At 37.4% G+C, this 25,032-nt stretch overlaps 1 protein-coding gene across 1 annotated transcript in view; it reads left to right on the top strand.

Moving 5' to 3' along the window:
* The window catches only part of LOC104283870 (E3 ubiquitin-protein ligase HERC2), a 119,347-nt gene that overhangs the window by 31,108 nt on the left and 63,207 nt on the right, over window positions 1-25,032 (top strand). Inside the window, exons 5-35 of the mRNA XM_009882101.1 lie at window positions 1,235-1,335; window positions 2,126-2,282; window positions 4,254-4,364; window positions 4,689-4,860; window positions 5,448-5,621; window positions 6,242-6,430; window positions 7,080-7,231; window positions 8,058-8,215; window positions 8,651-8,764; window positions 10,165-10,416; window positions 11,344-11,537; window positions 12,090-12,290; window positions 12,944-13,172; window positions 13,247-13,371; window positions 14,693-14,871; window positions 15,784-15,968; window positions 16,323-16,478; window positions 16,754-16,939; window positions 18,083-18,253; window positions 18,360-18,463; window positions 18,578-18,728; window positions 19,340-19,554; window positions 20,422-20,554; window positions 20,664-20,791; window positions 20,914-21,109; window positions 21,711-21,847; window positions 22,305-22,478; window positions 22,553-22,689; window positions 22,771-22,922; window positions 23,349-23,540; window positions 24,781-24,968. Of these exons, the coding sequence (XP_009880403.1) occupies window positions 1,235-1,335; window positions 2,126-2,282; window positions 4,254-4,364; window positions 4,689-4,860; window positions 5,448-5,621; window positions 6,242-6,430; window positions 7,080-7,231; window positions 8,058-8,215; window positions 8,651-8,764; window positions 10,165-10,416; window positions 11,344-11,537; window positions 12,090-12,290; window positions 12,944-13,172; window positions 13,247-13,371; window positions 14,693-14,871; window positions 15,784-15,968; window positions 16,323-16,478; window positions 16,754-16,939; window positions 18,083-18,253; window positions 18,360-18,463; window positions 18,578-18,728; window positions 19,340-19,554; window positions 20,422-20,554; window positions 20,664-20,791; window positions 20,914-21,109; window positions 21,711-21,847; window positions 22,305-22,478; window positions 22,553-22,689; window positions 22,771-22,922; window positions 23,349-23,540; window positions 24,781-24,968 (5,113 nt within the window). The remainder of the gene's footprint in view (window positions 1-1,234; window positions 1,336-2,125; window positions 2,283-4,253; window positions 4,365-4,688; window positions 4,861-5,447; window positions 5,622-6,241; window positions 6,431-7,079; window positions 7,232-8,057; window positions 8,216-8,650; window positions 8,765-10,164; window positions 10,417-11,343; window positions 11,538-12,089; window positions 12,291-12,943; window positions 13,173-13,246; window positions 13,372-14,692; window positions 14,872-15,783; window positions 15,969-16,322; window positions 16,479-16,753; window positions 16,940-18,082; window positions 18,254-18,359; window positions 18,464-18,577; window positions 18,729-19,339; window positions 19,555-20,421; window positions 20,555-20,663; window positions 20,792-20,913; window positions 21,110-21,710; window positions 21,848-22,304; window positions 22,479-22,552; window positions 22,690-22,770; window positions 22,923-23,348; window positions 23,541-24,780; window positions 24,969-25,032) is intronic.

The following is a 25,032-nucleotide window of genomic DNA, read 5'->3' as shown; positions in this document are numbered from 1 at the left end:
CCTATCACTGTGCACCACTGAAAAAAGACTGCTCCCATCCCCCTGGCATCCTCCCTTTGAGTACTTGTAAGTATTAATAAGATCCCCCCTCAGTCTTCTTTTCTGTAGACTAGAGAGACCCAAGTCCCTCAGCCTTTCCTCATATGAGAGATGCTCCAATCCCCTCCAATCTTTGTAGCCCTTTGCTGGACCCTCTCCAGCAGTTCCCTGTCCTTCTTGAACTGGGGAGCCCAGAACTGGACACAGTACTCCAGATGTGGCCCCACCAGAGCAGAGTAGAGGGGAAGGATGACCTCCCTCGACCTGCTGGCCACACTCTTCTTGATGCACCCCAGGATGCTGTTGGCCTTCTTGGCCACCAGGGCACATTGCTGACTCATGGTCATCCTGTTGTCCAGCAGGACTGCCAGGTCCCTTTCCACAGAGCTGCTCTCCAGCAGGTCAGCCCCCAATCTGTACTGATGCATGGGGTTATTCCTCCCCTGATGCAGTACCCTACACTTGCCCTTGTTGAACTTCATAAGGTTTCTCTCTGCCCAAGTCTCCAGCCTGTCCAGGTCATGCTGTAAGGCGGCACAGCCTTAATGTAACTGTTTGTATAAAAAGAAAAGTTAACACAAGTGTATGTGAGGGCAGTGGAGATTAATAAGAGTTCAAGCTGTCTCTCTTCCTTATGCACACCAATACAGAAGCTGTAAAGGGAAATTCGTAACATTGACACTTGAATGGAAAGATAAGAAATGACAAAATTAACGGAAATAATTATCAGTAATTGAAGATTTGTTAAAAAAATAGCCTGTAAGCATACTTTATGCAGTCCAAATTAACTAGAAGTATAAATATCCTAGTAAATAATGGGTACATGTAGTAGCTTACATCTGTGTGTTTTGAATACAACATCATAATTTCACTCTGGGTGATTTTCTTATGGCAGTCAGTTATGCCGGCCTAGTTTATTTTTTCTCTGTGAAGCTTTTTGATGTTGGAGGTTGAGTTGGTTGTTCTTTGAAGCACCTGAAGTTGAATTTTGGTTGTTGACATTTTGTTGTTGATCACCTTCGTTCTCAAGAGGCAATTACAGTTCTTTACAAATAAAAATTTTTTAATTATAGATGCATGCATATAGCTAAATTATAAAATTGTCGAATATTCAAGTCATACAAATAGTAATATAAATATATATTATTGTTATGTAAATTGTACTGAGACAATATATATATGTAATTTTATTTAGCCCAAGACCTGTAGGCAAAGGTGTAGAAGGACTTGCACGAGTTGGATCCCGAGCAGCACTTTCATTTGCATTTGCGTTCCTTCGTAGAGCCTGGAGGTCAGGTAGGTCTGTTCTGTAGTGTATTGCATATATTTTTCATTAGAAGACAGATGATTCATTAAAGTGTGTGTGTATTAAATATTTGCATAGAACTATACACTTCTAAATGTTAGATTTGCACAATTGTGTTTTATGTTTATGTGGTATTATGCCCAACAATACTGTTGTTGATTGAAACCATCCAAGCCACTACCAATTCTATGTTGTGCTGGGATACTTTAATGCTTAGGAAAGCAAATTGGGATTTTGTGAAGAGAACATATTTTTAATGCCAGGTTTCAGAAAAGTTAGATTTATTCCTTAGACAGGGTCGATCCATTATATTATTACATGGTAGTAGCAGCTTAGAAAAGGAGTTTGGAGCAGTAGTGTGAAACTTGTGTTTAGTTTGTGTACTTACTGTCAAATTGTAGAGGTTGGCAGAATTGTCATCTGTGTCACCTTAACCTACCAGTTTGTCTTGGTCTGCACTGTTTGTTCAGATGGGAGCTGTTTGGTTCACTCTTTGTCCAGCCAGCCCTAGTAGTTCTTTTGGTTCCCTCAGCAAATGCACAGTGGGATGAGCTGGATTAGGAATTGCCACCTTTCTGAATGTATATTTTCTGAAGCAGATAGCTCTTCAGAAGTCTTGCAGTCAAAATGTTCATGTGAACATTGAGAACTTTGTCCATATTATTAAGTAACTTGTAAGCTTGAGGTTAAAAAAAAAAAAAATCCACAAAACATTGTATACAAAAATTTGTATAAATTTTGTAAAGATGGGAGTGTAACTAGTATTACTGTGTTCCTTAGGTGAAGATGCAGACCTGTGCAGTGAATTGTTACAGGAATCACTTGATGCGCTACGAGCTCTACCAGAGGCATCCCTTTTTGATGAAGGGACTGTATCTTCTGTATGGCTGGAAGTGGTGGAAAGAGCTACTAAATTCCTAAGGTCTGTTGTGACTGGGTAAGTTTCTTTTTTTGAGCATCACTGAAGTAGGTGTTAAATGGCAAACTTGCATCTCTTAGCAGCTGATAAACAGAATAGTTTATGGGAAAATGAAAATGATTGCTTTCCTTTTCTAATTTTGTTATACAAGTGAGCAAAAGATATATGAACTGTTTAAATGATACTCTCTAAATATGATCTAATTCCTTTAACTGTTTAAGAAAAAATCTGAATTTGAGTATTGTGAATCACTGCATGTAGACGTATCTGAAAAATAGTATTTCACTAATGTAAACTGTATCCACGTGAATCGCAGAATGGTAGGGGTTGGAAGGGACCTTCGAAGACTGTCTAGTCCAACCCCACTGCCAAAGCAGGTTCACCTGCAGCAGGTAGGACAACAATGCATCCAGGCAGGTTTTGAGTATCTCTAGAGAAGGAGACTCCACAGGCTCTATGGGCAGCCTGTTCCAGTGCGCTGACACCCTCAAAGTAAAGAAGTTTTTCCTCATGTTGAGATGGAATTTCCTGTGTTCCAGTTTGTGCCCATTGCCCTGTCGCTGGGCACCACTGAAGAGTCTGGCCCCATCCTCTGGACACCTGCCATTTAGATGTCTATAAGCACTGCTGAGACTCTCAGTCTCCACTCCAGGCTAAACAGACCCAGGTCCCTCAGCCTTTCCTCATAAGAGAGGTGCTCCACTCCCTTGATCATCTTTATAGCCCTCCTGAACTGGACACAGTACTCCAGATGTGGCATCACCAGGGCAGAGTAGAGGGGAAGGATGACCTCCCTTGACCTGCTGGCCACGCTCTTTTTAATGCACCCCAGGAGACCACTGGCCTTCTTGGTCACAGGGGCACATCGCTGGCTCATGGGCAACTTGTTGTCCACCAGGACTCCCAGGTCCCTCTCTGCAGAGCTGCTTTCCAGCAGGTCAACCCCTAACCTGTACCGGAGCATGGGGTTATTCCTCCCCAGGTGCAGGACCCTACATTTGCCCTTATTGAATTTCATTAGGGTCCTCTCCGCCCAACACTCACTAGCCTGTCCAGGTCTTGCTGTATGGTAGCACAGCGTTCTGGTGTGTCAGCCCCCCCTTCCAGTTTTGTGTCATCAGCAAACTTGCTGAGGGTACACTCTGTCCCCTCATCCAGGTAGTTGATGAATATATTGAACAAGACTGGACCTGGTACTGACCTCTAGGGGACACTGCGAGTTACAGGCCTCCAACTGGACTCTGCCCCACTGATCACAACCCTCTGAGCTCTGCCATTCAGCCAGTTCTCAATCCACCTCACTGTCCACTCCTCTAACCCACACTTCCTAAGGTTACCTATGAGGATGTTATGGGAGACAGTGTCAAAAGCCTTGCTGAAGTCAAGGTAGATGATGTCCAGTGTCCTCCCTTCTCCCCCCCAGCCAGTCATGCCATCATAGAAGGCTATCAGATTGGTCAAGTGTGATTTCCCCAAGCATGAAGAGTGCTTTGGTAGTACAACATATGTGTACACTTAATTGTACCTTTCTGGTACACTACACTAATGTAGAATTCTCTGCATTATGAGGGAAAATACACTCATATGAACTTAGAGCACTCCCCTGCTTTTCCCTGTTATTTAAGGAGGCTTAAAGTTACCTTTTACAATAGTTACTAGAAATTAATTGTCTTTTGAGTACTGGAACTGGACCCTTATGATGAATATTATAAAGAATATTTGAATTTCACCTGTGAAAAATGTGTTTCATGTTCTTAGCATATTTAATAGAGTTATAGCATAGACAGCGAAGCTTGGGGCAATTTTAAAGCCTAGCTGCCACTCTTGTGTGGAATGTGTCAGCTTTCCTTCTCTGTTGCTTTCATCACCAATTTTATATTTTTCTGTAAGTTTAGTGGTTCTTGGTGTGTTGTAGATGCTTTTGGTAAGCAAATATATATTGTTTTCAGTTATTTGTTAGTTAATGTATATTGTTTGACTTTCAAATAGAGATGTGCATGGAGCTCCCAGCACCAAAGGGCCAGGAAACATTCCATTACAAGACCAGCACTTGGCACTTGCCATATTGCTAGAACTGGCAGTGCAGAGAGGTACACTAAGGTGAGAAGCACGAGCGCTCTGGTTTTTAACCGTCAATGTGTGTTGGAATGGCCTGACTGTTGCCTGTCTTCAGTTGTCATGGGTTTGGGTTTAATGTAATAATTGTGGTTCAAAGCATGTGAAACTTTTCTGTGATGCAGTGGCGATCAAGCTCTTATGTTAACTAGATTGCAAAATCCATTTGATATTTGGATAATCTGTTTAAAATGGAAAGCCATGACATCCGATATTGCTAAACTTCAAAATGTAGAAAGTGAATTGTATGAATAACCTAAAATAATGTTTTTAGGAATGCTTCTTAATTATGTAAACTTCCTCTTTTAGCCAAATGTTGTCTGCAGTTATGTTGTTGCTTCAGCTTTGGGATAATGGAACGAGAGAAACAGATAATGAGCGATCTGCACAGGGAACAAGTGCACCCCTTCTACCTTTGCTACAAAGATTTCAGAGTATAATATGTAATAAAGATGTGCCCAATACTGAGGAAGAGATTCAGGTACTTACCCTTGGATTATTTGAAAGGGGCATTATGTTGGTATCAAATTTCATTTGGCTGGCTAAAATTATAAAATTATCCAAACAAAATTTAGATTTACTTCGGCAGTAGTGTTTTCCATTGTAAGATGTACACACACTGTTACTTGGTTTTCACACGTACGTTTGAGTTTCTTGAGGTAGGAGGAGGAATGTCATAGTATGGTTAGAGGTAAGCATTGTGTTCCAGAGTTAATGCTTTTGTGACAATTAGTTTAGATATGTGGCCAGTTAGGTTTTCTGCACATTTAGATTGTTTTTATTTAGTTGTGTTTGAAGTTAATTGAACTATGACTCTTAGTGAATATTATTGAGGTTGATAAAACATAGTAAATCAGTTTTATTATGCTTGTAACTTTCTATTATATTTTCTCAACATGTGTTTTTGGAATTTTCCTCTACTGTAAGAAAAAAGATGTGCAGAGTTAATTTTGTTTCTCTTAAACTTGTGCAGGTACTCAGCATGTCTAGGATGTATTGTGATTCTGTACGTGTAGTGGCACGTGTAGTGCTTGAATATTCTTCTGACTGCGCTTTTTTCTTTTCTAGCTCCTGACTTACCCTCTGAGTCCAAATGAAAGTTTTCTAAGGTATCTGACTTTGCCACAGGACAATGAGCTAGCGATCGATCTGAGACAAACAGCTGTAGTGATCATGGCCCATTTAGATCGTCTAGCCACCCCATGTATGCCTCCACAGTGCAGCTCTCCTACATCTCATAAGGTAACTGTTTGCAATGCTGAATTAAGTTAAGGTGTTTTTCCTAAAAGTGTAACTCATTTTCAGTTTGGAAGGAAAACAGCTCCTAAGATTCTTCAAATTTCTTTCTGATTTTCACAAGGTAACCTTGAGTTGCCTAAATTTGTCTTACTTTGGTATCTTTTATTACATCAGCGCTCTTTCCATCAGCCTTGGAGTAGAATTCTATGGTTTGTGAACCATTCTTTCTTATCACAACACTATGGCTAATTCTGCCATATTTTGAACTATTCCTTGTGTTTGTCAGAGTAAATGCTCAAGACCAGACTTTATGCATATTGGGTGTCTGATGTATTTAAAAAAAAAAATGTAAAAAAAGTTCAACGTCCCAGCTTAAAACATCTCTGAACGCTTACTCTAGATATTTATAGCCTATTCAATAGCAGACTAAACTGAATATGATGCATGTAAGTCTTTATTTTTTGATATCTTCTAATAGTTAAGCTTTACTGACTACTGGCAGTAATGACTGTCACAGATCTGAGTGTATTTGGCATATAAAGGTTTAAAAAATAATCTGCTCTATGCATTTTATGAAGTTGCATATTTCAAAATTAGTACTTACAGAATTTCTTATTTTCTAGGGATCTCTGCAAGAGGTCATTGCTTGGGGTTTAATAGGTTGGAAATACTATGCTAACGTGAGTGGTCCAATTCAATGTGAAGGACTTGCCAATCTTGGCGTTGTGCAGGTTGCCTGTGCAGAGAAACGTTTTCTGATATTATCTAGGAATGGGCGAGTTTATACACAAGCGTACAACAGCGATACTCTGGTGAGAGTTTGTTTACATGCTTTTAAAAATGTCGTCTTCTGTATTATTTCATAGCATAAGTCCGCTCCTTTAATTGTTTACAGTACCTTGGAAGAGTAGATGGAGACATGCTGAATGTTGTGAGCTTCTGTGCTGTTGTTTTTGAACTTTCAGAAATAGTGCGTTTTATATCTTGTATTGATTTGATGAAATGCGTCTGGTTTCTGTAATTTCTATCAGGCGAGAGGTTATGAATGCAACGATAATTGCTTCTATTAGTATGCTGGCCTTAGTGAAAACTGTAGAAATTGACAGATACAAAACGGATTTTTACTTAAGTGATGTAACAGTGTGTTCAAACTATGCAGTTTCTCAAACAAAACTGTACTGTACCAGAAGCATTTGTCACTACCACTGCCTGTAAGATTAGCACTGTTTTCATGTATACTAAAGACCTGATAAGGATCAAAACAAAATAACTTAAGAGCGTAGTTCTTGTCAGACTCAAATAGGAGATTTGACCTTTTTTCTTTATACCTTCACTTCAGTAATTTGAGTTCACAGTTTTAATAAAGTGCTAGGAAAACTGTACTTAGTTATTCTGTATATAGGCAAGTGATGGAAAATGTAAGCAGTTTTTGTAAGTGTATTGCTTTTGTTTGGTTCACAGGGACCACAGCTGGTGCAGAGTCTAGCTTCCAGAAATATTGTGAAGATAGCAGCACATTCAGATGGGCATCACTATCTTGCTTTGTCAGCAAATGGTGAAGTTTTCTCTTGGGGTTGTGGAGATGGTGGAAGACTAGGCCATGGGGATACAGTGTATGTAATAAAAGTAATCATAATGTTTATTTGCCGGTGTTCTGAATTTGTAGTAAAAACTAGTTGTATATACAACCACATTCGGCATTTGACGTTCGTCTCTGTTATCGAACAGAAATTGCATTCTCTGTGCATGTTTTCTCTACCTGTAATATTCCCAGTTCTGTCTTAATGTTGCTTTCTGAAATAATTGTAGGCAGAGGGTGTAGTAGTGGTTGCACTGTTGTTAGGCTTTTTATTCATGGTTTTATGAATCTACAACATGTTTTCTCTAGGTGCATTGACTCAGATGTCAAGAGTGGGGGTCATCATTTCCTGTGCAGTCATGTTGCATATATCATTCCTTTTTCCCCTGTGTTAAACAATAACATTAGCGTCCTGCTTTTGTGTAGGAGCAGTCTTCTACAGGGGTATTCTGTAGAGGGTGTACATCAATATATTGTAGAGATTTTAAGTGTCTTCCCCCAGTGCTGAGCTCCCTATAAAGCAAGTCAATTACTACACAAGGGTTAGCAGTTTCATGAAATTAATTGTTTAGATATAGCAATTAAAGATAATATTTTATAGTCATAAAATATTTTTAAAAACACTGCATTAATTTAACTGGAAATAGAAATCAAAGACATTCTTTCAGTGGTTTGTATTTTGTTGAACAATCTGGACTTAATTTTTGGCTCATAGCTCTATTTATATCTTGATACTTCAGACTAATGATAAAGGTTGCAGGCAGAATTGCAGCAATTGTTTTCTAACAAGTATGTCACACCTTTTATTGTCTACTCATCAGATCACCTTTTGTAAAATATGTCACCTTCTCTTTAAATAGCCCTCTGGAGGAACCGAAGATGATATCTGCTTTATCTGGAAAGCAAGCTGGGAAACATGTTATTCATATTGCATGTGGAAGCACCTACAGTGCAGCCATTACTGCTGAAGGAGAGCTGTATACATGGGGACGAGGAAATTATGGCAGGCTTGGTCATGGTATGTTACTTGATATCTTAGTTTTTTGTCAAATAATTGTTTAGTCCCCGTTTCAAATGATCCATTTTATCCAACTTACCTAAAGCTGATAATGTGGGTTCACATGAATTGAAGTAATTATGGGAGAAATTGTCTTAAAACTGCTAAATTTGTAGGAGTTCTGTGAAAATAAGCAGTTGGATGGAGAAGAAAAATCTACATTGTTCTCCTCCTTGTGAAGCAAAGACTCTCTCTCATGGGTTAAATCCGTATTAGATACCTAGGAAACCATATGGGAGCTTAGTCATGATGCTCAAATCTGAAAACAAAACCAAACCAACACCCCCCAACCCCCACACAACAAAACACCCAAAAGCAACCAAAAAAACCCCCAAAACAAAAGAACCTACCAGACCTTCTTGGGTTTGCTTCTCACAGAACTGCTTTGTTTTGAAGGTTCTAGTGAAGATCAGACCATCCCAATGCTGGTCACAGGGCTGAAAGGACTCAAAGTTATTGACGTGGCCTGTGGAAGTGGAGATGCTCAGACTCTTGCAGTTACTGAAAATGGTTAGTAGCAAAATGTAACTTAACACTTTAAGTCTTAAAGCTTACCTTTTCTTCTTTCCATTCTGAAGATATGTATGCTACGGACATTATGCTTATTTCTAGTAGCTTGAATTCTGTAAGAATTTGAAGCTGAAATTCCTTTTGGGGAAATATATATGTGCATTTATACATTCTTGTGTATAATGTGTGCAGGTATATTTCTATGTGTAGATATGCAATATATTCATTATGAATATGCAAATATATATTCCTATTTTTGTTATATATATTGTAATACCCATGTAAATGTATAATACGTGCGTAAAATATTACATATATGTACATACGCATCTAAATTTTATGCATTGTTATGCAAGTCCAAATAGCTCATGTTGTCACAACAGACAGAATTTTGAGTAGGACAGTTGTCTTTGTTAATCTGTGGGAAGTGCCAAAGAGAGGCTGTATTGGAATCCTGCTTCCCAGCATCCCTGAGCGAGGTGCCCAGGGTGAGACAGATTCAAAACCTGAATTTCACTGTGTGAAGTTAAGCCCCAAAGTCATCCCTTAGGAAGCAGATAGCTCTTGGAAGCTAGTTATTATTTTAAAATATAGCTGGATATGGTGACATGCAGTATTTAAAAGTTGAAAGGTTTGGTCATCCAGGAAATGGAAACCTGGATTTAATTTTTTTTTTTTTTTTCTCTTAGTCTCGTTCTTGCTTGCTTCCGTTGCTTATTGGAGTACCTTAGACACTAGGTTAGGCAAGTAGGGAACATAAATGCATCAGAGTGCAAGACAAGACTTTCTTTTTGGGCATATATGGGTTTACTATTCTTGAACCATAATTTTATTTGATGCAGAATGACTTGACTATTTCTGAGTTCCTACATGAGGGCTTAGATTTAGTAGTGTATTTCAAAAGAACATGATAGACAATAGCACTTTTAATTTAATTTTATGAAATGGTTGAATGACAAGAACTGAAAATTAAGAAAACAGGTTTCACAGACAATTTGGCAATTGGATGTGGAAGAAGATTTTGCAAGTTCTTATTAATAAGAACACTGTAATAAAAGAAGGCTGTTTTTAACTAAAGTTCATACTACAGGCTTGATTTGCGGTAGATCCTATACTTCATATGTTTTTAAGAGGTGCTTTCTGTACACAATTTTCAGTGCATGTTATGTTACGCTTTTTATATTTAGTTTTATCAGCATGGGAACTTCTCAAATCTTTCTCTTTCTTTCATGAACTATTAGAAATCAATTCAAAACTGCTATTCTTAAATTAAAATTTGAAAATTGTGCTTATTGTAGAATCTCAAATTTATGAGGACTTGCTTGTCAAACCAGATAACTTCATTACATTACATGCAAAAGCAATGCAATATTTTTGGTTTTCTTTCTCTTAATTTAAAGGCCAGGTGTGGTCTTGGGGTGATGGAGATTATGGAAAACTGGGAAGGGGAGGCAGTGATGGTTGCAAGACTCCCAAGTTGATAGAAAAACTTCAAGATCTGGACATTGTGAAAGTACGCTGTGGGAGTCAGTTTTCTATTGCTTTAACCAAAGATGGCCAGGTCTACACCTGGGGAAAAGGTGACAATCAGAGACTTGGGCATGGAACAGAAGAGCATGTTCGATATCCCAAACTGCTGGAAGGCTTGAAAGGTAATTATCAGAGCTGGAAAGATCCTTTTGCTGTTGTTGGAACCTTTTACCAGACACTAATGATCTCAACTTTAAGAATGGTGGTACCGTGTACTCTGTCATATTTTATACTGGATCCATTGAAAAAGGTAATAGTGCACATTTCCCATCGCTTCTGCATTTGTACCCTTAGAATTCTAGCGGACTTAAAACCTCTATGTTATGACTTCTTTAAATGCTGCTTATCCAGTGTTCTCTTTATTCTTACTGCTTTTCTTTTGTTAAGTTCAGAGAAATGCTTATTTAAAACATGTATTTTTTCATTGTCATGCAAATAAATATATATATGCTTAGATTAAGGCATGTGAATGGAATACATGGAAATCGTAGACAACAAATAATGTTGTTGAAATTATATTTGTGCCAGTATTTTTGACTTATTTATAACAGGATGAAGATTATTTCTTGCATTTGTGAGAAACCTGAGGTTCTGAAGGAGACAATGAGGAAGAAACCTCTTCTATTGCTCTGTCTTTTCTAAAATTGGTTTTCGTATGTGATGAATGATGTAATTGAAAGTAACTTCTGAACTAATAACTATAATATAACTTTACAATCTCTGTTCATAGATGGGGAGATCTTCTAAAAAACCTTTCCTGAAAAAGTACCTTAGTGGAAGGGCTACAAAATAGAAGATTTGGGTTTTTTTTAAACTTGTAAATGTCTGTACTTAAGCTGTCTCTTAAGAATCTTTAAATATTTCCTTGGTTTTTCTTTTACTGTGCTCTTCCAATCCACTGCTAAGGCAGAAGTGAGACTCTTGACATCCCTAATGTGTTCATAGTTAAGTATGGTTGTAATTAGCACAGTTTTCCTTACTCTCATATTTTTCTGTTAACGATTGTAATCTTTAAGTTACATATTTTCAATATTTGACTTTTCTATCAGGAAAAAAAGTGATAGATGTGGCAGCTGGATCTACCCATTGTTTAGCACTGACTGAAGATAGTGAAGTGCATAGCTGGGGAAGCAATGATCAGTGTCAACATTTTGATACTTTGCGGATCACCAAACCAGAGCCTGCAGCTCTCCCAGGATTAGACACAAAGCATATCGTTGGAATTGCTTGTGGGCCTGCTCAGGTAAGTTTATTTCTGAATTGTTAATTGTGATTTGTCTTTGTCTTTTGCTGAGACTAGTTCTCTACACTAATCTCAGTCCCTCTTTCTGTGCTTCCATGACTTTTCTTATTCATATTTCTTATTCTGAATAAATGAAGGCTTGGAAAAAACCAAATCTTATGCAGTTCCTCTGCCAAAAAGGGATGACTGTTTTTCCCCCGTTGGGTATTCTAAGCAGCAGTTATTTACCTGTTTTGTTTTTTTGTCTGGTACAGCGATTGAAGAGTTGTGAAGCAGAATGTTTCCTGCAGCAAAGATAGTGAGGTATCTAGATTGACATAACAGCACTTTGGAAAATGTGATAAGAGAGTTCTTTTCTGGGATTGGTAGGATTTTGTGTATGTTTACAAGGATGCAAGTGGAGGGTTTTCTTCAACAGATATGCTGATACTATTTCTGCATCTTCTATTACTGTTTGAAGGCAGGTATTGGCTTTACACTCCTGTCTCTAACCAGTGTCACCTTATATTTGGGAAATAACTGTTGAACTTTGTATCTTGTTTCCATTTATAGAGTTTTGCTTGGTCGTCGTGTTCCGAGTGGTCGATAGGCTTGCGGGTACCTTTTGTAGTGGATGTTTGCCCTATGACATTTGAGCAGCTAGATCTTCTACTAAGACAAGTAACAGAGGGAATGGATGGCTCCTCTGACTGGCCTCCTCCTCAGGAAAAGGAGTGTATGGCTGTGGCAACATTAAACCTTCTAAGGCTTCAGGTACCTTCAGTTTCTTAAATATTGAGCAGTTGTTGAACTAGACGTTTCAGCAAATTGCTTGGATGAAAATAGTGGACTTAATGTGCTTTTAAAACATTTTTGTTGATTTAAAAAGTGAAATAAGTACAACATCACTTTCTGCTGTTTGAAATTTGGCAACTAGTCGTTGCTTTTGGATCTCGTTAAAAATTAACTATGAAAATAAAACATAAATGGATTAAGCCTTGTGTATGCACTTAATAAGCCCATACATTCAGAGATTTTGAGGATTTCTAAGAATTTTAAATAGTATTTTTAAGAGTAAATGTCTTCTTTAGAAGGTATCTGACAGTGACTGAAGATGTGCTGCTTTTCCTAGTATACTGTAGTGAAGTAGAAAGAGTTTAAGTTAATCTTTAGGTTATTATAGTTCAGAGTTTTAGGGGACATAGTTAAATATAGTTCATAATCTTTGAGTAGTAGTTTAAATTCAGTATGTGTGTGGGCAAGCCAGTGTGTCCATTTGATTTTACAGATTTACAGATAAAAGTTTGTATCTTGGTCAGTGAAATTACTCAATTGGTCCAGGAATGACTCTTTTTTTTTTTTTTAAGTTCACGTCTATTCTTAATTAAAATTTGCCCTTTTTTTCCCCCCTCCATTCTTTTTTTCAGCTTCATGCTGCCATTAGTCATCAGGTGGATCCCGAATGCCTTGGCTTAGGTTTAGGCAGTATACTGCTCAATAGCCTGAAGCAGACAGTGGTAACATTAGCAAGCAATGCTGGTGTTCTTAATACTGTGCAGTCGGCCGCTCAAGCAGTGCTGCAGAGTGGATGGTCGGTGCTACTGCCAACAGCAGAAGAGCGGGCTAGGGCTCTCTCAGCGCTCTTACCCAGTGCAGGTTGGTCCTAAGATTTCAACCTATTTTTTCTGTGCTTGCGTTTCTAGTTTATTAACAGCTTCTTTCATTCTTAGTTTCAGGAAATGAAATGAATGTAAGTCCAGGCCGTAGATTTATGATTGACCTGTTGGTGGGCAGCTTGATGGCTGATGGAGGCTTAGAGTCTGCACTAAATGCTGCTATTACTGCAGAAATTCAGGTATATTTCAGTAGCTTTGCAGTACTGTATGAAGAGTAAGAAGATGTATCAAGTGTTTTCTGAAGTTTGTGGATTGATGTTATGCTCTTTTGACCTGGAACTTGAGTCGGTGTTTGTATGGGAGCATGAATCATGTTCTCCTTTTCAGCAGAGTGTTTCTTTTTCTTGCCTGGAGCAATGATGTTAGCAAGGGTAACAATTTTTTTCATAAAGATCTGTAATAGGAGCATAATTTTACAAAGTGCTTTGTACCTTCCTGTGGGATTCTTGAGTTCTTCACTTTGATGTCACCCATATCTCTCCAGCAGAAATTTCAGCCTTATTACTTACAAATTCAGGACGAACGAATTCTTTGCAGCATCCCAAATTTCCATAGGTTCCATTTCAGGCTGGTTCAAATGTTTAACAGATGCTGACATACAAAGGATGAAAGAAACATTCTGTATGTACTGCCTTGTCCGTTAGCCTCTCAGAGATGGGACGTCCTCTGCACAGACTGCTTTAAATTGCCATATTTATGTATTGCTGTGAAAACAAAAACGTGCTTTTCCCCTGCCTCTTCATTTGTTAAATTCTTTCTAGTATATGTTCTTCTTGTTTACTCTCCACTGTGAATAAATGGGGAGGTTTATGATGCAGAAGAAATGCATGTGTTAAGTTTTGTTTTAATGCATAGTCTAGCATTAGCATTTTCTGTTGTATTTAAAGACATGCAGGACCTCTTGTTTCATAACCAAGTCTCTTAAGACATGTACATTTACATTATAGCTTAGGTCGGAGATGCCTGAGCCAACTTCAGATATATGCTCAAAGTGATGTAGGTGGCAGCATATAACACTGCACAGGTTAATTTACATTGTCTAAAACCTGTGTTTCCATAGAGTTCTGTATGACTATAGCTCAGTAGCAAATCTAACCCAGGTTCTTCTCCAGTGGACTGGATTTATTACTTTTAGAAATACAGAGTAAATATGCCTTTATTTTGTGAACTGTGTAGCAGCTACCGGCATGTTTAAACATACATGGAACAGAAATCAGTTAACTTGGTTTGATGGAAATTGAATTTGGAGTTTGTCTACTTCTATTTATCTTCACCCCCTCCCCTCCCCCTTTACTTTTTATATTATAATTGTTTAAGAAAAAGTGTGCCCACGTGGTTGTTACGGAATGTACAATACACATTTGTCTGGTAGGAATTGTTTTATTTCTGCCATTAGGTAAAGGTAACTCGATCTTGTTATCATAAATACTTCTTAGTAAAGTGTTTCATAATCACAGTGGAAGTTTGTGTGTTTTCTTTAATTTGATTTACTTCTTTTAGGATATTGAAGCAAAAAAAGAAGCACAGAAAGAAAAAGAAATTGACGAACAAGAAGCAAATGCATCAACACTTCATAGGAGCAGGACTCCATTGGACAAAGACCTTATTAATACTGGAATCTATGAATCTGCAGGAAAACAAAGTTTACCACTAGTTCAGTTAATTCAGCAATTACTGAGGTAATCGCTTTGAATTTGTCTTTTATACAGAAGATCTGTTTAGATGTTTTAGGAACTCGTCAACTAAAGGATGACTAATTTTGGTTAGCAAATAAATAGCTTCCTGCTAGCATTTTAGCTCCTCAGAATTCAAAATATTGAACATTATCCTAGCTTGTCTATAGTTTTGCTATTTTATGTTTGTTAAGGAGCAAAGTTCTATACTTAATTACATGACTTTAGAAAGACTTACTGCCTTGCTTTTATGGATTTTGATACATCTTCTGTACTCTGAAAGTCTGTGTAACAAATACAGGACAAACATTCAAAAGCTTGTCCTTATGAAATATGACAGTCAGCACAAATTTATTTAGAACTGAATGTTTTGACTCGAGACTAGTTGGGGCTCTAAGTGGGCAAGAAACCTGAATTTTAAATTCTTGACACAGAGAAAGAATTGTGAATGCATGACCAATAGAGTGGTGAGAACAAAGCTTCTTTGTCAGCTACAGTAGTATTTAATATGTAGCATATGTAGCAGGAAGTAATTATAAGATTACGAAGAAATTTATTGTGCCTTTTCATTTAATTGTATTGGTAACCATGTAATTTAATCAGTATTGAAACGCATTTGAACTATGTAGTGTTGTGACTTTCGTTTTAGCCTTTCAGTGAAAATTATCAGATTGTTTTTTGTAGTAAGTGGTGACAAAAAATACAAAATTGATATATTTTATGAATCCTCTTAAACAAAATGTCTCCACAAAACCCATTGACTTTTTGGGTATTATGTTGCAAACAAGGGAACATCCTACAAAAAAACTTTGCATAGTTTTTTTTATATATTTGTGTGAACTTCTAGCTTAACCCTTGTTTCTGCTGTCTTCACTATCAGCTCCCTTTATGTACTTTACATACTTTTATACCAATTAGGAACATCGCTTCACAGACGATAGCCAAACTCAAAGATGTTGCTCGTCGCATTTCTTCCTGCATGGACAATGAACATTATAGCAAAGAGAGATCTGCTTCTCTGGACTTACTGCTCCGTTTTCAGCGTCTGCTTGTTAGTAAACTTTACCCTGGAGATTGTGTTGGGCAGGTCCCTAATACATACAGTAAGTTATTGTAAAAAAATAAGTTGTCCCCCGACCCCAGGCGTTTCTGTAATACCTCTTACAGGATAGCAGTTTCTTATTTTATCTTCATGTCTCATCTATCAGCCTAGTTGCTGAGTCTGTCTGAAAAGTGTTGGAAAGTAGTATCTTTAAGTTATTTTATGTAAAGGAAAATTTCTGTTTGGAAGGCAACAGGATCTAGATAATAAGCTTTTTATAAACCTGTAAAAAGGTGTGGTTTCTTAATTCAGTGCAGAGGGGCTGCATTTCGGAAGAGTTTGACAGCTTTTGAAATCTGTTTCTTAAATATGACTATGTGATGGTTTTTTTCTGCTCTTTCTCCTTTTTATACAGGTCCTGACCTCTTAGGTGTTGGCTCTTTACTGAAGAAATACACTGCTCTTCTGTGCACTCACATTGGTGATATACTTCCTGTGGCAACCAGCATTGCTTCTACTAGTCATAGACATTTTGCAGAAGTATCTCGTGTCGTGGATGGAGATTTAACAGGTATTTTTTTTCTTTGCCATCCTCCTTTCCTCCCCTTCCACAAAATTATAAAGTTATATGGTACATGTTCTTGAAAGTTCTAAATCACTAAAAAAAGAGTCAATTTAGTCTTTTGATTGATGGGAAAGGAGGGCAAATTTGATGGGGAAGGCAAGAGCTTTGAACTAAAGCAATAATAGAAGGCAGAGTGTATTGCATGGTGATTTACTTCCAGGATGCTATAAATGTAGGTCTTGAATTAAAGCTGAATGTCTTCTATGTTTTTTGTGTTTTAGGCATTCTTCTTCCAGAATTGGTGGTTTCTGTAGTGCTACTCCTCAGTAAGAATGCTGGATTAATGCAGGAAGCTGGTGCTATCCCTCTGTTGGCTGGCTTACTGGAACATCTAGACAGATTTAACCATTTAGCCCCTGGAAAGGAAAGGGATGACAATGAGGATTTAGCATGGCCAGGAATAATGGGTATGTACTAGTAGCATCTGGACTATATATGTTTCCGTAAAGGAGCTGTATAAAAATGGTGACTATTGATGAACTACTCTCAGGAAGGGAATTCTACTTCACAGTACAAATTTTTATTAACCAGTTCATATGGCAGTCACATGGCAGTATTTATTTGTCAATAAATTCTTAAGGAAGTTATCATCAAAAGTTATATATAGAAGTGGCATTAAGGAGAGTGCAAATAAAACTTTTTAAAGAAGTAGTTCACATCATTTTACTTTTTGAGTGTGAAAAGTTGCGGTGAAAACATGAGTAGTACACCTACACGTTTTGTTACTAAATTCTATCCGTAGCATAAAGGGAGAGTAATGTGAAAGCTTTGAAGTAAGGAATTTTTCTTTTCCCAGGGCACTTTGTGATATGGGCTATGTCTGGGGTGAAAAGAGAAGCAGAAAACGTGCATTTCTATCTCTGACCATTTTACTCGTGCAGGGAGTATTGAAACATGGTTGGAATGACCTAAGAGAGCTAAGGGTCCCACTGTTAGACAGTAGTGTGTTGGGGAGAGCAAAAACTATGTGAAACTTGAGTGATCGGTCTAATAGAGCAAACTGAAGTGAAGACTCATGGGTGCGAGCATTACTCTGATGTTTCTTGCCTGGATGAAAATACCTTTAGTTTGAAATAGTTTACTGATACGTAGACTGGAAGAGTTCAAATGTGTATGTAACTTTCCTTCTTTTATTTAAAAAAATATGGGTTTATACTGAAATTAAATACACAGTCAATGCCTTGCACGCAAACATGTAATAAAACTGAGGTAATTTTGAGGGAGAACAAACTAAAGTAGTGACTTACCAGAACACCAGTTGTTCTATTCCACCTTCAAATGAAGGAGCTGTATAGCTGGGCAATGCTAGGTCTTTGACAGTGTGATGTTGGAGATTAGTGTATAAAAGAATACATCATACAACAAATTTAATTGCATAATACGTAGACCGGAAGTTACTAATAGCCATTTTGACTTTGAAGCACATCAAAAGATAAGCAGCCTTTGAATAGAAGTGAGGAATTTGATTAGGCAACTATTAAAAGAATGTTCAGAAAACATTCTGCATTCTGTTTTTCTGTTAAGTTCTCTGTTCTGTTTTATACCTGTAGGTTCTTTTTTTACTGGCCAGAGTTGCAGAAATAATGAGGAGGTGACGCTTATACGTAAAGCTGATCTAGAGAACCACAACAAAGATGGAGGATTTTGGACAGTGATTGATGGGAAAGTGTATGATATAAAGGACTTCCAAACCCAGTCGTTGACTGGCAGTAGCATACTCGGTGAGAATCAGCATCTGAATTAAAGACGCCAATTGCTTCTGTTTCAAAACTAGATGGTATAAACAGGTTTTTAGATACTGTACTGACTACCTCATTCTTTCATTAGCTCAGTTTGCAGGTGAAGACCCAGTTGTTGCTTTGGAAGCTGCTTTGCAATTTGAGGACACGCGGGAGTCAATGCATGCCTTCTGTGTTGGCCAATATATGGAGGTATAAATGTTATGTATTAATGGATACATGCTTTCTACAGTAAAGTATTGCCTTGCTTTCAAAATTCTTTTTGGACCTCAGTTCTAGCTTTCAACTCCTATTTCTTTTAATTAGCCTGACCAGGAGGTGATTACAACACCAGATCTGAGTACTTTGTCATCACCTCTGATAGACACAGAAAGGAATTTGGGTCTTCTCCTTGGACTGCACGCTTCCTACCTGGCAATGAGCACACCGCTTTCTCCTCTGGAAGTTGAATGTGCCAGTAAGCAGAACTTTATTTTGACCTTAAATAAGTGATAAATACTTGTCAAAGCGTGCAAGCAAAAGACACAAAATAAATTAACTGGAAATCTAGTACCTCTTTAGTTTTGCTGTCTTCTGAAGAAGTTCTTTATTCTTAACTTTAATTACCACACTCATCAAGGTCCAATAATGTTTTGAAATTTAAATGAGGATTAGATAATTTTGAAAAGTTTTATTATTCAGAATTTTGTAATATACAAGATAGAATATTGGAAGAAAAAGGAGACTTTATCTGTTATCTCACTAAATTGTGTTCAGCTAAGAGTGCCTGAAGCATCTGGTATTGGATTGTGTCTTGTTAGGTATCTTAATTTGGTGAATAGAGGGTATAATTCCGTATTAATCATAGAAAGCTAGCTAAGCCCTATTATGTCTGAACAGGTGCTGACTTAGTTCCTTAGTTGCAGAACCTTTTTTCTTTTTTCTGTGAAAAAGTTTAAGCAAACGGAAGAGCTGCTAAACTTATTGTTTGGAGCTGTGTGCGCATTTTTTTTTGAGGGAATTATTGAGTCCTGATAGCTTAATCTTTCATCAGAATATACATTTGTGTTTTCTTCTTTTTTCTTTTAGAGTGGTTGAAGTCATCTATCTTTTCTGGAGGCTTGCAAACTAGTCAGATTCATTATAGTTACAATGAGGAAAAAGATGAAGACCATTGCAGTTCACCTGGTAACACTACCCCAAATAAATCAAAACTCTATACACATCGATTAACTTTGAGTGACCATTCACAACCTTTTCTCCAAGCTATTGCAGATAATAATATTCAGGATCACACTGTGAAGGTAAGCCCTCAGTAGTTCTCTTCACAAAAGATGTTGCTGAAGGGAGACAGTGGTGGCCTGAAACAGTTTTGTTGGTGAAAAGTCTCAAAAAGTTGTAACAAAACAATCGTAAAAAGTTTTTTCAGACTTACTTTTTGTGAAAGGAGTGGTTGAATACTACTAATGGATAAAATTTGCATCTTTTGCTTAATATCATAACACTACAGTTTTTTTCTTTTGGATTTTTGAGTGGGACAACTAAAAAATTTACATGTATTCTTACCAAAAAACTTAGTTATGCATTACTTTTCATGGCAAGTTTTAGTAATATTGGCAGACCCTGCTCACCTCCAGTTAAACTAAGATGGAATTTTCTTTGTCAAAGTGCAAATGTATTTTGTGTGTCAGGTGCCTTTGTCTTAAAGTCTCTTTGTGCCTTGGGGTTCAGGTTTCACCTAGTTGGAATTGTGGATATTATGAAAATGCCCAAGATTTACATTGAACCCTTTGAGTTCAGTTCCTTTATCAACAAACCCAAAATAAGTCCTTGGGAGGATAGGATAGCCATAATGACGAGTCAGGAGAAGACAATTAAAAATCGTGTTAGGTGACCTGGCTTTCTCAGGAAGACATAAAAGCAGTAGTAGCTTTGTTCCTTCAGCCACGTTGCTCTTCGTACAAGAAGAATGATACATGGTATTCTTTGTAGTGTTGGGTTATAATTGCTGTGTATTAAATAGTATATACTGCGTAGTGTATCTCACTCCTGAATGTTAGTTCAGATTGTGGAGGTTGTTCAGTGTTATGTGAATGCTGGCTGCAGTATTTTGGGTCCTTTCATTGTATTTAAAAACAAAGTTAAATAGAGGCTGTTGTGTGTTTTTGTAGGACTTCTTGTGTCAAATAGAGAGATACTGTAAACAGTGTCACTTAACAACACCAATCACATTCCCTCCTGAGCATCCTGTGGAAGAAGTAGGACGTTTGTTATTATGTTGTCTTCTGAAGCATGAGGATTTGGGTAGGTAGGCTTGTGGTATAGCTGTCCCAGAATACATTTTGGACCAGTTTAAACTCTGCTATGGATGATTTTGGAAATGCATATTCAGAGACTGTCTTTTCCCATTAAGGTCACGTAGCACTGTCTCTTGTTCATCCTGGTACCCTTGGAGTTGACCAGGTAAAGCACAAAACCTTACCAAAATCTGTAGTGGATGTGTGTCGCGTGGTCTACCAAGCAAAATGCTCACTGATTAAGGTAAGCCTCTTATCTGCTGAGGAGTAGATTATTTTTCATTTGGAACGTTCTATTAAAAACTTATATATCGTTCATTTTATTGTGTATTAAACAGTAACCTAATTTTTCAATGGCTTTTCTAGACCCATCAAGAACAAGGACGTTCTTACAAGGAAGTTTGTGCTCCTGTTATCGAACGTTTGAGATTCTTATTCAATGAACTACGTCCTGCAGTTTGCAATGATCTCTCTATAATGTCTAAATTTAAACTTCTGAGTTCCTTGCCCCGATGGAGGAGGGTAGCTCAGAAGATAATTAGAGAAAAAAGGAAAAAAAAAGGTAAGGCAACGTTAATGTTGTATTTTCTTTGAAACAATGAAAATCAATCTCATTCCAAGGTTTGCTGCTCTTTATTTGAGACTCTTGTTAGCTAAAGCATCAAAGCCTTTTGCTTTCTGCTGCGTTTCCATGAAGTTTTCTAAATCCATGGTTACATGTCAGTTCCTACAGCAAAAACAGGCAGGCAAGAGAGTCAAGTTTAGGTGAGGCATGCTTCTTTCTGTTCCAGCATATTAAAAATGATCCATCAGTATCAGTCCCTCTGAATTGATTTTAGTAAAGTTTAACTAGAAGTAGCATCTCATTAAAAATCCTGTTTTAAGGCAGCGTAGTCAAAGAACTGTTTAACTGGAAATAAATTAATATGGTGATCAAACACCAAATTGCCTTTGAAGTTGATCTTTAAAGATGAAAGCATATTGCAGATATTACTAGAGCTAATTTGATAATAGTTGGACATAGAGTTCACCAAGAATACATTTCTGTTCTATTACAGGCAGATCTTAAGCATTCTGTATGATTAGGTTATCATGCAGAACTAAAAATGTGAGACTGTAAAATGTTACAGATCACATAAATATATATATTTTTTTATTTCTAGTGCCAAAAAAATCAGAATCTGCTGATGTGGAAGAATCCAAACTTGGAAATGAAGAGAGTGATTTAGAAGAATCCTGTGTGGTACCTCACAGTCCTGTACCTATAGAGAAAAGGCCTATACCAATCAAATCACCCAAGGTAGGATATCAGATTTTGAATCAACCTTGTGAATAAACATAACAAGGAAGAAATATTAGCTAAAGCATGATTGCTATAACTCAACATCTAATATTCTGATAATGGCATTTGGGATATATATATGGCGCGTTGTTTTAGTGAAACCTGGAATAATTCTTAAAAATAAGCTTGTGTACTGGATATTTAGAATACGTAAAGGTGCCTTCTCTAATTTTTAGGTTATTGATAATCTTATAAGTGTTCAGATAAAGCTTCATTTCAAAATAAAAGTTTATGTTGGGTTACTTCCTCTTTTTTGAATATTAATGCATTTTACGTAGCAATTATAAACAAGATAATGAGTTACAAATACTACTAAGATCTTTCCTGTCTTTGAAGAGGTTTCCCTCCCCCCTCCCTATATTTTAAATTTGGACATTTAAAATTTGTTTTAATGTGCTACCTTCCTGTTTTGCAGGATAAGTGGCAGCCGCTTTTGAGTACAGTTACAGGTGTCCACAAATATAAATGGCTGAAGCAAAATGTCCAAGGCTTGTACCCACAGTCTGCCCTCCTTAACACCATTGTTGAATTTGCACTTAAAGAAGAGCCAGTGGATGTAGAAAAAATGAGAAAATGTTTATTAAAACAGGTAAAATGGATGAAAATGGGCTTGCATGTACTAGCAGTTTACGTAAGTATGACAATTTTTTTTCTCTTTTGCAGTTGGAAAGAGCAGAAGTTCGTCTGGAGGGAATAGATACTATTCTGAAATTGGCAGCAAAAAATTTTTTGCTCCCATCTGTGCAGTATGCTATGTTCTGTGGATGGCAGAGGCTTATTCCAGAAGGAGCCAATATAGGGTAAAACTTCTTGTTGTTATTGCTTTCACAGTTCTTCTGTAAGAAGAAAATACTTATTTTTGTTGTTGTTTTTCTATGAAGGGAACCTCTTACCGACTGCTTGAAGGATGTTGATCTGATCCCACCATTTAACAGAATGCTGCTCGAAGTAACTTTCGGAAAGTTGTATGCGTGGGCTATTCAGAATGTCCGGAACATCTTGCTAGATGCTAATGCAAAATTCAAAGAACTAGGTGAATCTCATTTTATTGCTGTTGGCTTGGGATAAAACTGTTTTAAGTGAATATTGTTGGGTTTGGTTTTTTTTTAATTCCAAATAATTGGAATCCTAAAATCCCTTGGTTTGTGCTGAGACACACTTCTATCCTCTGTCCATCCATGTGTCGTTCCCCTCCCCTCCCGTTCCCTCTTAACTCACTTTTCAGTGTGTAAGAGAATGTTGCTGGTATCCCAGCAACAGGTCATTGATTACTTATAAGTAACATTTTACCATTAAAATCTAAATTATAAAAAGTTTCTTGGCACTTCAGTTGTTAAGTTCTTCAAGCCAAGCAGGGAATAAAAATAATATTTTAAACCATCAAAGAAATCTTTAACCTGTTTTATTGTAAGCTCCCAGATGTTGGCTGACTTTGTTATTTATATTACTTTTGAATTAGGTGTGCAGCCTGTTCCTCTACAGACAATTACTAATGAGAATCCAGCAGGACCAAGTCTTGGGACTATTCCACAAGCGCGTTTTCTGTTGGTAATGCTCAACATGTTGACGCTGCAACACGGTGCTAATACCTTGAGCCTCCTCCTTAATTCTGGTATGCTAGCATTGACGCAAACAACACTGCGGCTGATAGGTATGTGATCTTCTGGTTTCTTGATTAGAAGAAAGTCCATGGTTTATAAATCTCTATGTTTTACCTGTTGGTGTACCCAGACTACAGAGTAACTTTACTGCCTAAAGATAGTACTTCATGCTGTTCACCTTTACCCTGATACAAAAATGACATGTGTAAGCACAATTGAGAAGGAAGTTAGTTTGACTGTAGCCTTTTATTCATTCATTATTTTTCTCCTAAGCCATTGCTTTGGCCATCCTTTGCTAAAATTTAGGAGTGAAAGTAAAGTTGTGGTGGAAACATTACAAATAAATTGAAAATGGAAAATTTAAAATTAAGACATTAAAAACTGCCTACTCCATACTCATTCAGTTTCGTTTTTTCTAGCTGTTAAAACTGTTCTCAGTCTGCATATTTAAGCTAGGAACTTCCATAGTTTGTGGTGGTTGTGCCATGATTCAAGTTGGCCTGCTTTTTCTTTCTTGGTTTTCTTAGATATTAGCAAAATATCTAAGCTATTTTATACCTAAGATATAAAATCTAAAATTTAGAGAAAAGAAGATTGAGGGGGGATCTTATTAATACTTACAAATACTTAATGGGAGGATGCCAGGGGGATGGGAGTAGTCTTTTTTCAGTGGCGCCCAGTGATAGGACGAGGGGTAATGGGCATAAACTTGAACATAGGAAGTTCCATCTTAACATGAGAAGGAACTTCTTTACTTTGAGGGTGGCAGAGCACTGTCACAGGCTGCCCAGAGAGGTGGTGGAGTCTCCCACTCTGGAGACATTCAAAACCCGCCTGGACGCTGTCCTGTGCAACCTGCTGTAGGTGACCCTGCTCTGGCAGGGGGGGTGGACTAGATGATCTCCAGAGGTCCCTTCCAACCCTAACCATTCTGTGAAATATTTGTTCTCGTAACTGGTACTGAACTGAGTGCTCATAACAGATTTTTTTTTTTTTTTTAAAAACTTCTTAGTAGAACCATTTAGCCACTGGATTCATCATTATAATGTCTCTATTATTTATCGCTTATTTTTGTTCAAATGAGTACTTAAAGCCCTGTGCATTCAAAACCATTATATCCTAGTTTATTAAAAGCTGATCTGACTATATCGCCCATTAAGTCAGCTTTCCTGTTAGTTACTGCTTCTATATTGCAAACCTTATGTGCCTTAAAGTTTAGGTGAGACAAAGGTATGTATAAAAACTTGTAGTTGGTTTTAAATTTTTTTCATATTTTTTTTTTCCTCTTAGGACCTAGTTCTGACAACGTTGAAGAGGATATGATTACCTCTTCTCGTGGAGCTTCTGCCACAGTCCTAGAAGAGTCACGAAAGGAAACTACACCTGTTCAACTCCCTGTTTCTGGCCCAGAGCTGGCAGCCATGATGAAAATTGGTACCAGAGTGGTGAGAGGAGTAGACTGGAAATGGGGTGATCAGGTACAACTTCTTTCGTACAGGTTTGGGTGTGTTAAAATCTAAAGTCTCTATTCATTGGACTGTC

The sequence above is a fragment of the Charadrius vociferus genome, unplaced genomic scaffold, assembly GCF_000708025.1.
Source record: "Charadrius vociferus isolate BGI_N301 unplaced genomic scaffold, ASM70802v2 scaffold273, whole genome shotgun sequence".
In the NCBI taxonomy this organism is placed as follows: domain Eukaryota; kingdom Metazoa; phylum Chordata; class Aves; order Charadriiformes; family Charadriidae; genus Charadrius; species Charadrius vociferus.
This window is presented reverse-complemented; position numbering and strand designations above follow the sequence as displayed.